The 13,502-nt window shown below is 35.6% G+C and overlaps 1 protein-coding gene across 1 annotated transcript; it reads left to right on the top strand.

Moving 5' to 3' along the window:
• The first annotated feature begins 348 nt into the window (after positions 1-348).
• IL2 (interleukin 2) lies at positions 349-5,628 on the top strand. The gene is made up of 4 exons (XM_025385996.1): positions 349-780; positions 871-930; positions 3,231-3,377; positions 5,232-5,628. The coding sequence occupies exons 1-4, from the start codon at positions 634-636 to the stop codon at positions 5,340-5,342; spliced, it is 465 nt and encodes a 154-aa protein (XP_025241781.1). The 5' UTR covers positions 349-633; the 3' UTR covers positions 5,343-5,628.
• The last annotated feature ends 7,874 nt before the right edge of the window (positions 5,629-13,502 follow it).

Raw genomic sequence — 13,502 nt, 5'->3', positions numbered from 1 at the left:
ACCTCAAGCTCAATAAGCATTTTATGTATTCTAATCTTAGTATTTCTCTAGCTGACATGTAAGAAGCAATCTATCTTATTGTATACAATTAGCTCATTGTGTGGATAAAAAGGTAAAACCATTCTGAAACAGGAAACCAATATACTTCCTGTTTAATCAACAAATCTAAACATTTATTCTTTTCCTCTATTTATTCTTGCTCTTGTCCACCACAATATGCTACTCACATGTTCAGTGTAGTTTTATGACAAAGAGAAAATTTTCATGAGTTACTTTTGTATCCCCACCCCCTTAAAGAAAGGAGGAAAAACTGTTTCATACAGAAGGCGTTAATTGCATGAATTAGAGCTATCACCTAAGTGTGGGCTAATGTAACCATGAGGGATTTCACCTACATCCATTCAGTCAGTCTTTGGGGGTTTAAAGAAATTCCAAAGAGTCATCAGAAGAGGAAAAATGAAGGTAATGTTTTTTCAGACAGGTAAAGTCTTTGAAAATATGTGTAATATGTAAAACATTTTGACACCCCCATAATATTTTTCCAGAATTAACAGTATAAATTGCATCTCTTGTTCAAGAGTTCCCTATCACTCTCTTTAATCACTACTCACAGTAACCTCAACTCCTGCCACAATGTACAGGATGCAACTCCTGTCTTGCATTGCACTAAGTCTTGCACTTGTCACAAACAGTGCACCTACTTCAAGTTCTACAAAGAAAACACAGCTACAACTGGAGCATTTACTGCTGGATTTACAGATGATTTTGAATGGAATTAATGTAAGTATAATTCTTTCTTACTAAAATTATTACATTTAGTAATCTAGCTGGAGATCATTTCTTAATTAACAATGTATTATACTTTCTTAGAATTACAAGAATCCCAAACTCACCAGGATGCTCACATTTAAGTTTTACATGCCCAAGAAGGTAAGTACAATTTTTTATGTTCAATTTGTTTTAATAAAATTCAAAGTAATATGAAAAATTGCACAGATGGGATTAATAGCAGCTTATCTAAGGTAAAGAGTAACTTTAATTTCTGTTTTTTTGAAAACCCAAGTTTGATAATGAAGCCTCTATTAAAATAGTTTTACCTATATTTTTTACATATATTTGTGTATTGGTGGGGGTGGGAAGAAAACATAAAAATAATATTCTCACTTTATTGATAAGACAATTTTAAACAAAAATGTTGACTTATGGTTTCATTTAAAAATGTAAAACTCTAAAATATTTGATTATGCCATTTTAGTATGTAAAATACCAAAATCTATTTCCAAGAAGCCCAACTTAAAAAATCTTTTCTTGTTTTAGGAAAGGTTCCTAAGTAAGAGGCAGCATAACACTAACTAATAGCACAGACTCTGGGGCCAGATATCTCAAGTGAAATCTCAGCTCTGCCATGTCCTAGCTTTCATGACCTTTGGCAAATTACCTGCTCTCTTTGTGATTCAGTTTCATGTCTACTTAAATGAATAACTGTATATACTTAATACACTTTTGTGAGAATTAGTAAGTAAATGTAAAGCACTCAGAACCGTGTCTGGCATAAGGTAAATACCATATAAGCATTAGCTATTATTAGTAGTATTAAAGATAAAATTCTTACTGAGAAATACAAAGTGAAATTTTGGATTTTTATCTTTTTACCAATAGAACTTGAGACTTATAATGTTATATGACTTATTTCCCAAGATTAAAAGCTTCATTAGGTGGTTTTTGGATTCAGATACAGCATAAGCATAATCATCCAAGTTCCTAGGTTACATTAGGTGTGCAAAGCTACCTAGTAGCTGTGCCAGTTAAGAGAGAATGAACAAAATTTGGTGCCAGAAAGGGCTTGTGCCAGGGTGAATCCAAGCCCAGAAAATAATAGGATTTAAGGGGACACAGATGCAATCCCATTGACTCAAATTCTATTAATTCAAGGGAAATCTGCTTCTAACTACTCTTCTGAAAGATGTAAAGGAGACAGCTTACAGATGTTACTCTAGTTTAAACAGAGCCACGTAATGCAACTCCAGCAACATAAAGACACTAGATGCTGTTTCCTGAAGAAAATTTCTCCTCATTGTTCATGCCAAAAACTTAACCCCGAATTTGTAGAATTTGTAGAATTTGTAGTGGCGAATTGAAAGCACAATAGATGGACATATCAGGGGATTGGTATTGTCTTGTCCTACCTTTCCCACTAAAGATTGTTAGAAAGACGATATTATGTGCATAATTTAGGGGGTGGTAGAATTCACTGAAATCTAACAGTTTGAAAACAAAAGTAATGATAAACTCTATTCATTTGTTTAACCCTCATTGCACATTTACAAAAAATTTTAGAAACTAATAAAAATATTTGATTCCAAGGATGCTATGTTAATGCTATAATGAGAAAGAACTGAAATCTAATTCTGGCTCTACCTACTTATGTGGTCAAATTCTGAGATTTGGCATCCTTATTTTAAAAATGGAGATGATCCTTCACTGCCTACTTCAAAAGATGACGTGAGACGTAAATGAGCTTATTTTGGAGAAAATTCTTTTAAATTATAATATACCATAGAAATACGAAATATTATATATAATATAGAACCAGGAGGCCTGTTCAAAAGTCCTTCCAAAGTACTATAATCTTTTATTTTATTGGGACAAATATTTTTGAAATGCATCTTAATGTAGTGATTGTAGAAAAGTAAAAATTTAGACACACTTAAATGTGTCTTGCTCCAGGCTATATCGAGAGCCACTACTATACGATTATTGTTACCTAGTGTAAAATGTCAGGATTGTGATAGATGGCATCCAAGAGTTCCTTCTGTCTCTTAACATTCTGTGATTCTTAACTCTTAGATTACCAAATATTATAATCATAGAATGTGATTTTTATATTTCCACATTCTAACTGATCTGGTTCTAATGATTTTCTATGCAGACTGGAAAAGTAATCAGCCTACATCTGTAATTTGCATTTAGATGCAGAAATGCTAACATTTTGCAAAGCCAAATTAAGCTAAAACCAGTGAGTCAACTATCACTTAACGCTAGTCATAGGTACTTGAGCCCTAGTTTTTCCAGTTTTATAATGTAAACTCTACTGGTCCATCTTTACAGTGATACTGAGAACAGAGAGAATGGTTAAAACTACATACTGCTACTCCAAATAAAATAAATTAGAAATTAATTTCTGATTCTGACCTCTGTGGAAACTGAGCTGATGATAATTATTATTCTAGGCCACAGAATTGAAACATCTTCAGTGTCTAGAAGAAGAACTCAAACCTCTGGAGGAAGTGCTAAATTTAGCTCAAAGCAAAAACTTTCACTTAAGAGATACCAAGGACTTAATCAGCAATATCAACGTAATAGTTCTGGAACTAAAGGTAAGGCATTACTTTATTTGCTCTCCTGGAAATAAAAAAAAAAAAAAAAATGGAAGGGGAAAAGTACCACATTTCAAAGTGACATAACATTTTTGGTATTTGTAAAGTACCCATGCATGTAATTAGCCTACATTTTAAGTACACTGTGAACATGAATCGTTTCTAATGTTAGATGATAAACTAACTGGGAAGTATAAGCTACAGAGTTTGCACCTACCATCTACTAATGGACAAGCCTCATCCCAAACTCCATCACTTTTCACATTAACACAAAACTGGGAGTGAGAGAAGGTACTGAATTGAGTTTCACAGAAAGCAGGCAGATTTTATTATATATTTTTCAATTCCTTCAGATCATTTACTGGAATAGTCAATACTGATTACCTGAAATGCCTTTTCAAATGGTGTTTCCTTAACATTTGATAGAAGGACTACCCATAAGAGATTTGTCTTAAAAAAAAAACAAACCTGGAGCCATTACAATGGCCAGTGGACTAAACAAACAACAACCTTTTTAGAGGCAATCCCACTTTCAGAATCAAGTATTTTTAAATGCACAGGATGCATAAAATATGCAAGGGACTCAGGTGATGTAAAAGACATTCCCTTCTCTCTTTTTATATCCCATCTGCTAAGGTATAAAATTCATGAGTTAATAGCTATCCTAAATAAGCAGCATAAGTATAATAATAGAAAGACATTTCTAAAAGTAACTCCAGTTGTGTCCAAATGAATCACTTATTAGTGGACTGTTTCAGTTGAATTAAAAAAAATACATTGAGATCAATGTCATCTAGACACTGACAGATTCAGTTCCTTATCTATGGCAAGAGTTTTACTCTAAAATAGTTAACATCAGAAAACTCATTCTTAACTCTTGATACAAATTTAAGACAAAACCATGCAAAAATCTGAAAACTGTGTTTCAAAAGCCAAACACTTTTTAAAATAAAAAAAACCCAAGATATTACAATATTTAAATAATTATGCTTAAGAGGGTACAGAACACTGTAACAGTTTATTTAAAGAGAATACTTATTTAAAAGGAACACTCTATCTCACTTGCTTTTTGTTCCCAGGGTAGGAATAACTTCAAATTTGAAAAGCTGTCTTTTAAGTATTACTTTATATCAAAATATTTCCTCCTTAACTTATCAACTAGAGGAAGCGTTTAAATCGCTTCTTTCAGCAGAGGAGCCTAGTTTCTAAAAAGCCAGTCCACAGAACAAAATTTCCAATGTTTAAACTTTCAAAAGTTGTTAAATTCACCTGTATTGATACTATGATAGGGTAGGGGTAGGTATAAGTAATTATGAAGATGTTCTTCACACAAATTTCTCCCAAACAGAAACATGTCCTCGCTTACTCTAGGCTAGTTCTATTCTGCTTTGGGGAAAATATAAGGAGATTCACTTAAGTAGAAAAATAGGAGACTCTAATCAAGATTTAGAAAAGTATAATGTGCATATCAATTCATACATTTAAATTAAACAAATATAGGTACATACTCAGAGGAAAAGCGATCAAGTTTATTTCATATCCAGCATTTAATATTTGTCTAGATCTGTTTTTATTTAAATGTTTATTTGCACCCAATTCAGGGAAAAAAATTTTGTGTTCATTGACTGAATTAACAAATGAGGAAAATCTCAGCTTCCATGTTACTATCATTTGGTATCATAACAAAATATGTAATTTTGGCATTCATTTTGATCATTTCAAGAAAATGTGAATAATTAATATGTTTGGTAAGCTTGAAAATAAAGGCAACAGGCCTATAAGACTTCAATTGGGAATACTATATATAAGGTAAACTACTCTGCACTTTAAAAAATTAACATGTTTCTTTTATAGGGATCTGAAACAACACTGATGTGTGAATATGCTGATGAGACAGCAACCATTGTAGAATTTCTGAACAGATGGATTACCTTTTGTCAAAGCATCATCTCAACACTGACCTGATAATTAAGTGCTTCCCACTTAAAACATACCAGGCCTTCTATTTATTTAAATATTTAAATTTTATATTTATTGTTGAATGTATGGTTTGCTACCTATTGTAACTATTATTCTTAATCTTAAGATTATAAACATGGATCTTTTAAGATTCTTTTTGTAAGCCCTAAGGGCTCTAAAATGGTTTCACTTAAATTATTTATCCCAAAATATTTATATTATGTTGAATGTTGAATATAATATATATGTAGATTGGTTAATAAAACTATTTAGTAAATTTGATAAATATAAACAAGCCTGGATATTTGTTATTTTGGAGACAGCACAGAGTAAGCATTTAAATATTTCTTAGTTACTTGTGTGAACTGCAGTATGGCTAAGATGCTTACAAAAGTCACTCTTCCTCTGAAGAAATATGTAGAACAGAGATGTAGACTTCTCAAAGGCCCTTGCTTTGTCCTTTCAAGGGCTGATCAGACCCTTAGTTCTGGTCTGAGAATATCTCTTAGCAGATTATATTTTCCTTCTTCTTAAACAAAATGCCAATCACAAACATTCTTGAAACTCTTCATAGATTTGGTGCGGCTACGAATTCTCCATTATCTTACAACTTGCCCAGTGCCATGAGGAGGCTCACCTGTATGGCCTATATCAAAGGTCTTCCCTGCCCTTTGGCTTTCCATTGGGTCCTGCCATTGGGGAGCGCTGGTAGGAACTCTGAGGAACATAAGAGATTCCTCTGACTCCCTCCTTGTGGAGTAGACCCAGGATGGCTGTGCCTCTCAACCAAAGAACCCAGATTACCTCAAGGTGGCACTCTGTATACTTTTTCCTTCTGAGTGATTCTGGTAATCTTCCCTTCCACTTCTCTCTTTAAGCCTAGGGAGGGTGGTACGTGTGCTGTTAGCAACTCCAGGGTACTTTTACCACCCCTTGCAGTTTCCCTGTACTCTGACCATAGCTTTTTAAATAGTCCTTTTATTAAATCCTCCTTTTAATTGAGTATGCCATCTGTTTCCTGCTGGGACTCAGATACAGTAATTGTATCAGAAATAGTCCCAGAAAAGAGACTCTCAAAATAGGATTCTGGGACTGGTTGTCCATATATTCAAGGAACACAAGGATAATAGGAAATGGGAAATCTATGGGATGTAGTAGCATAATGATTACTAAACTTATCATCAATAGTAGCATGGGATGAAATGCAGATGGAGGGCAAGATGTTGTGAGGTCAAACGGCTGTGGCACTTAGTTGCCACAGAAACAATAGTTATAAAAATTATGATTACCTAGATTCTTTTGATGATGATGACCCCAGACAGAGAACAAAGGGGAAAAAAGTTATCAACATACAATTAAAAACATACATGGGCAACCAGAATGCCTCTTCAGCAGCTTTGAAGGAGTCGTTCCTCTCTTCAAAACTGCCAAGGAGTAGAAGTAAAAGGGACCCTTCTCATTAAATACCTCACTTGGAAGATTTTTTTTTTTTTTTTCACATCTCATCCATTAAATCTTATCTTGGGCAGTTTTAAGGCCTTAGTGCTCAATGAGGCATTCTTCTACCAGGTGCCTTGACTTCTACCAGAAAACTGATGAAATGGCTGAGATTACCTTTTGGCCATTTAGGGGTTCTTCATATAGCTGAACCAACAAGCATGTAAAGGACCGTATTGAGCAGGGTGACTGATTTTGATGAAAAGGGGGAAATTCAGTGCCTTCTATAGAACCAGTCAATGACTACACAATAGGTAACACTATATTTGGAACTCAGGAAATTCAGTGGGGCATCTCTTAGCTTTCTATCCTTAGTAGTATTGGTCAATGGAAAACTGTAACAATCTTTAAAATTCAAGAATATCAAAGACTCAGATTTCACAGAAGTGAGATATGGAGTATACTACCAGGTAAATAATGCCACCCAACCAAAGTAATAGCAGAGGGTAAAAGGGAACATGCAAAGGGTGGTGGAAGAATGCAGCTGTACTAACCAACTTTCATGACTAGCTACTGAGGCAGAAAAGAGACTTGAGCAGTTTTGCTTTTCTCCATTTTTGTACTTTACAAAAGTACAAGTTGGACTTGACATCATCTCTTATTCTTTATGTGAAGAACACTGGTGATACCTAACATTTTAGATTACAGGAAAAATATTGCTGAATTGACATTACCCTATAATGATACAATAACTGATGAGATTTCATGTGTCTCCTTTGCTAGGAGTATAAACCTTCCCAAAGGAAGGAAGAGAGCACATGCTGAGGAATGAAGGTGTGACCTGTGTATCTTCCACTTTTCCCTCAAAAACAACTCTATATCTTTTTCCATCCTGATCGTCATCCTGCTAAGTCAAATTGTGTGGAATACATTAATGTATTTTCTTGCCTTCTGGTTTCTAGCTGAGTTTGACCACAGGGGATTCCTGGTAAGAGGTGAATGTAAGATCACCTTGGAATAGCTGTATCACTTCACCAAAGATGAAACTCCTCTCAAAGTTGCCTTTTATGACCTTTCAAGATTCTAGTACTTACTCCTCTATACTTCTCTTCAGGCCTAGATGCAGTGGCTGTTTCCCTGTGTGATGAAAGCAACCAATACAGGCAGGTCTTGCAGGTTTCAGTCCTCAAGAGAAAGAATGTGCACAACAGACATCCTTGCTTTTTTCCTGAGGGAATTTTCCAAATTGTGACACAAGAAAATGGAACCCAAGAATGAAGGAATGCAGTGGCAGTCCTATGAGGAGTTAAGAGGCAGGAGTAGTTCAGGGTTGTCAAAGTAGATGGAATTTGAGAGACAAAACCCCATAAAGGAGTGACCTGCAGGGAAGGAACCCATGTATCTACATACAAATTTCCCTCAGTGCACTGGCTGATCCATCAGTTGCTTATGGAATATAAGACACTTCCCAACCACTAAAAGAAATGGCAGAAAACAGCAGGTAGGAGGCAAATAAGCTGTATGGTGCTGAGAAGCCACAGGTTGGAGCCAAAGCCCTGCCATGGAGAAAGGGTCTAGTAAACATGTCAGGATTTAAGAAGGAAAAAAAAAAAAAGCCAAGGCTCTAGGTGAACATGTCTTGGAATAAGGACAAATCTGAAATATGCCCTAACAAAGCCTAAAAACAAGCTTCGATAAGATCAAATGAATATTCTAGATTCTATCTGTCTTCTGAAGACAGTTTATTCTAATTTAGATAAAAATAACATCATCCAGAGCCTCCACACTATTTCAGACACATGTAGCATCAGTTTAAAAACTATGAAACCTGCTGGCTAACACAGTGAAACCCTGTCACTACTAAAAATAAAAAAAAAATTAAAAAAAAAAAATTAGTTGGACGTGGTGGCGGGAGCCTGCAGTCCCAGCTTTTCGGAAGGCTGAGGCAGGAGAAGGGTGTGAACCTGGTAGGCGGAGTTTGCAGTGAGCCGAGATTGTGCCACTGCACTCCAGCCTGGGTGACAGAGCAAGACTCTGTCTCAAAACACAAACAAACAAAAATTATGAGACCTGCTAACACGCACGCACTCTCTCTCTCTCTCTCTCTCTCTCTCTCTCTCTCGCTCGCTCTCTCTCAAAATTAAGTTGGGTGGCAGGGGGGAAACAATAAACATCTCCAACATAGGATTCAAGTGTATTTATAAGATACAGACTTTAACTGATACAATATGTACAAGAAAACAAAGCATCGTATCTAGATAATAGATGAAAAGATAAACTTTTGCAGAAAATTGAATTATATTTTAAAAAATCAAAGGAACATTCCAGAACTAAAAAATACCACCTGTGAAATCAAGAAATCACTAGGTGTGCTTAATGGCATACTGGATGTGAAAAAAGACTGTATTAGTGATCTATAGATAAGACAATAAAAAATATCCAAAAGGAAAAAAAGGTATATAAAAAAAGAACACAGTAACACATAGGTAATCAGAGTCATTAAAAAAAGAAAAAACAAGAGGAGAGGAAAGAAGGAATGGTGAAAGATGTAACGGCTGGTAATTTTCGTAACCAAATGAAAAGACATCTCCCTACATATTAAAGGTCGGTAAAACCCAAGCAGAATAAATACAAAACAGCAATAGCAAAGCACATTCACAGACAACCCTCAAATCCATACATAGGCAAATCACAATTAAACTGCTGAAAAGTAAAGAAAAAAGGCAGCTAACTGAAAAAAGGCACTGCCTTCACAAAGCAACAATATATGTGTCAGCAAATATTTCAGCAAAATCTATGAAAGTTGGGAAAACAATAGAATGACATACTTAATTTAAAAAAAAAAAACTTGGCAAACTAGAATTCTGCACCATAATTCCTTAGACAAGGTAAAACAGACACTTCAGGCAACAAAAGCTGAGAAAACTGAGCAAAAGCAGACTGGAACCATAAGAAGTACTACAGAAATAATTAAATAATTTTAAGCTGAAGAAAAAAATCCAAATGAAGCACAGGAGTGTAAAAATGAAACAAAGAGTACCATACAGTGTAGACAGAAAGTTACTAGTTAAGGAGACAATAGGTCTTGGGGCATTTTAACATATGCACAAGTAAAATATCTGACAAAATAAATAAGGGCAAAAGATGATAAATGGCATTAAAATGTTGCAGGATCCTTGCATTACTGGGGAAGTGTTAAACTAATGAATTTAAGAAAGACGGCAATAAGTCAAAGCTTCATGTTATAATCTAAGGTAACTCCTAAAATAATACATGTTGAGTATCCCTTATCTGAAATCTTGGGACCAGAGGTGTTTTAAATTTTGGATTATTTTGGATTTTTGAATACTTGCATTATATTTACTACTTAAGCATTCCTAAACTGAAATCCAAAATGCTCAGATGAGTATTTTCTTTGGGCATGATCTTTGAGCATCATGTCAGGGCTCAAAATGTTTTGGATTTTGGAGCATTTTGGATTTTGAATTTTTGGATTAAGGATGTTCAACCTGTATAAATGAAAAGCAATAAAGAAGAAAATGTATTATAATACTAATAATCCTAAAAATAAGGCAAGAAAGAATGAAGAGAGGAATAAAGGTAAAAAAAGAAAAATATCCACAATGAGACAAACAGAAAACAAATAGCAAGAAGGCAGACTTAAACCAAACTCTATGTCATTGTCATTAAATACAAATGAACTATAAACTCCAATTTAAAAAAGATTGTAAGATAAAATAAAAATCAAACCCAATTACACACTGTTTACAAAAAACATATTTTAAATAAAAGGACAAAGGACTAAAACAAAAAGGAAAAGGGAATATAATCTGGTGGGTGCCCCTATGGGACAAAGCTTACAGAGGAAGGAAAAGGCAGGAATCTTTGCTGTTCTGCAGTCTCCGCTGGTGATACCCAGGCAAACAGGGTCTGGAGTGGACCTCCAGCAAACTCCAGCGGACCTGCAGCAGAGGGGCCTGTTAGAAGGAGAACTAACAAACAGAAAAGGATAGCATCAACATGAACAAAAAGGATGTCCACTCAGAAACCCCATCTGAAAGTCACCAACATCAAAGACCAAAGGTAGATAAATCCACGAAGATGGGGAGAAACCAGCGCAGAAAGGCTGACAATTCCAAAAATCAGAACGTCTCTTCTCCAGAAAATCAGAATTCCTTGCCAGCAAGGGAACAAAACTGGATGGAGAATGAGTTTGACGAATTGACAGAAGTAGGCTTCAGAAGGTGGGTAATAAACTCCTCCAAGCTAAAGGAGCATATTCCAACCCAATGCAAGGAAGCTAAGAACCTTGAAATATGGTTAGAGGAATTTCTAACTAGAATAACCAGTTTAGAGAAGAACATATGACCTGATGGAGCAGGAAAACACAGCATGAGAACTTTGTGAAGCACACACAAGTATTAATAGCTGAATCAACTGAGTGGAAGAAAGGATATCAGAGATTAAGATAACTTAATGAAATAAAGTGTGAAGACAGATTAGAGGGAAAAAAAAGGATGAACAAAGCCTCCAAGAAATATGGGACTACATGAAAAGATCAAACCTACGTTTTATTGGTGTACCTGAAAGCAACAGGCAAAATGGAACCAAGTTGGAAAACACTCTGCAGGATATTATCTAGGAGAACTTCCCCAACCTAGTAAGGCAGGCCAACATTCAAATTCAGGAAATACAGCGACCACCACAAAGATACTCCTCGAGAAGAGCAACCCCAAGACACATAATCATCAGATTCATCGAGGTTGAAATGAAGGAAAAAATGTTAAGGGCAGCCAGAGAGAAAGATAGAAGAAAGAGTATCAGCAATTGAAGAGCAAATGAATGAAATGAAGCGAGAAGAGAAGTGTAGAGAAAAAAGAGGAAAAAGAAATGAACAAAGCCTCAAAGAAATTTGGGATTGTGTGAAAAGACCAAATCTATGTCTGATTGGTGTGCCTGAAAGTGAGGGGGAAAATGAAACCAAGTTGGAAAACACTCTGCACAATATCATCCAGGAGAACTTCCCCAACCTAGTAAGGCAGGCCAACATTCAAATTCAGGAAATACAGAGAACGCCACAAAGATACTCCTCAAGAAGAGCAACTCCAAGACACATAATTGTCAGATTCACCAAAGTTGAAATTAAGGAAAAAATGTTAAGGGCAGCCAGAGAGAAAGGTCAGGTTACACACAAAGGGAAGACCATCAGACTAACAGCAGATCTCCTGACAGAAACTCTACAAGCCAGAAGAGAGTGGGGGCCAATATTCAACATTCTTAAAAAAAGAATTTTCAACCCAGAATTTCATATCCAGCCAAACTAAGTTTCATAAGTGAAGGAGAAATAAAATCCTTTATAGACAAGCAAATGCTTAGAGATGTTGTCACCACTAGGCCTGCCCTACAAGAGATCCTGAAGGAAGCACTAAACATGGAAAGGAACAACCAGTACCAGTCATTGCAAAAACATGTCAAAATGTAAAGTCCATCAATGCTAGGAAGAAACTGCATCAACTAGCGAGCAAAATAACCAGCTAATATCATAATGACAGGATCAAGTTCACATATAACAATATTAACCTTAAATGAAAATGGACTAAATGCTCCAATTAAAAGACACAGACAGGCAAATTGGAGAAAGAGTCCAGAACCATCAGTTTGCTGTATTCAGGAGACCCATCTCACATGCAGAGACACACATAGGCTCAAAATAAAGGGATGGAGGAAGATCTGCCAAGCAAATGGAAAACAAAAAAAAAGCAGGGGTTGCAATCCTAGTCTCTGATAAAACATCAAAGATAAAAAGAGACAAAGAAGGCCATTACATAATGGTAAAGGGATCAATTCATCAGGAAGAGCTAACTATCCTAAATATATATGCACCCAATATAGGAGCACCCAGATTCATAAAACAAGTCCTTAGAGACTTACAAAGAGACTTAGACTCCCATACAATAACAATGGGAGACTTTAACACCCCATTGTCAACATTAGACAGATCAACGAGACAGAAGGTTAACAAGGATATCCAGGAATTGAACTCAATTCTGCACCAAGTGGACCTAATAGACATCTACAGAACTCTCCATCCCAAATCAACAGAATATACATTCTTCTCAGCACCATATCGCACTTATTCCAAAATTGACCACATAGTTGGAAGTAAAGTACTCCTCAGCAAATGTACAAGAACAGAAATTATAACAAACTCTCTCTCAGACCACAGTGCAATGAAATTAGAACTCAGGACTAAGAAACTCAATCAAAACCGCTCAACTACATGGAAACTGAACAACCTGCTCCTGAATGACTACTGGGTACATCACGAAATGAAGGCAGAAATAAAGATGTTCTTTGAAACCAATGAGAACAAAGATACAACATACCAGAATCTCTGGGACACATTTAAAGCAGTGTGTAGAGGGAAATTTATAGCACTAAATGCCCACAAGAGAAAGATGGAAAGATCTAAAATTGACACCCTAGCAACACAATTAAAAGAACTAGAGAAGCAAGAGCAAACTCATTCAAAAGCTAGCAGAAGGCAAGAAATAACTAAGAGCAGAACTGAACGAGATAGAGACACAAAACACCCTCCAAAAAATCAATGAATCCAGGAGTTGGTTTTTTGAAAAGATCAACAAAATAGACCGCTAGCAAGACTAATAAAGAAGAAAAGAGAGAAGAATCAAATAGATGCAATAAAAAATGATATAGCGGATCTCACCG

This window comes from Theropithecus gelada, chromosome 5 (assembly GCF_003255815.1).
Source record: "Theropithecus gelada isolate Dixy chromosome 5, Tgel_1.0, whole genome shotgun sequence".
In the NCBI taxonomy this organism is placed as follows: domain Eukaryota; kingdom Metazoa; phylum Chordata; class Mammalia; order Primates; family Cercopithecidae; genus Theropithecus; species Theropithecus gelada.
Note: the sequence above shows the minus strand (reverse complement) of the source record. Positions and strands in the feature narration are given on the sequence as shown.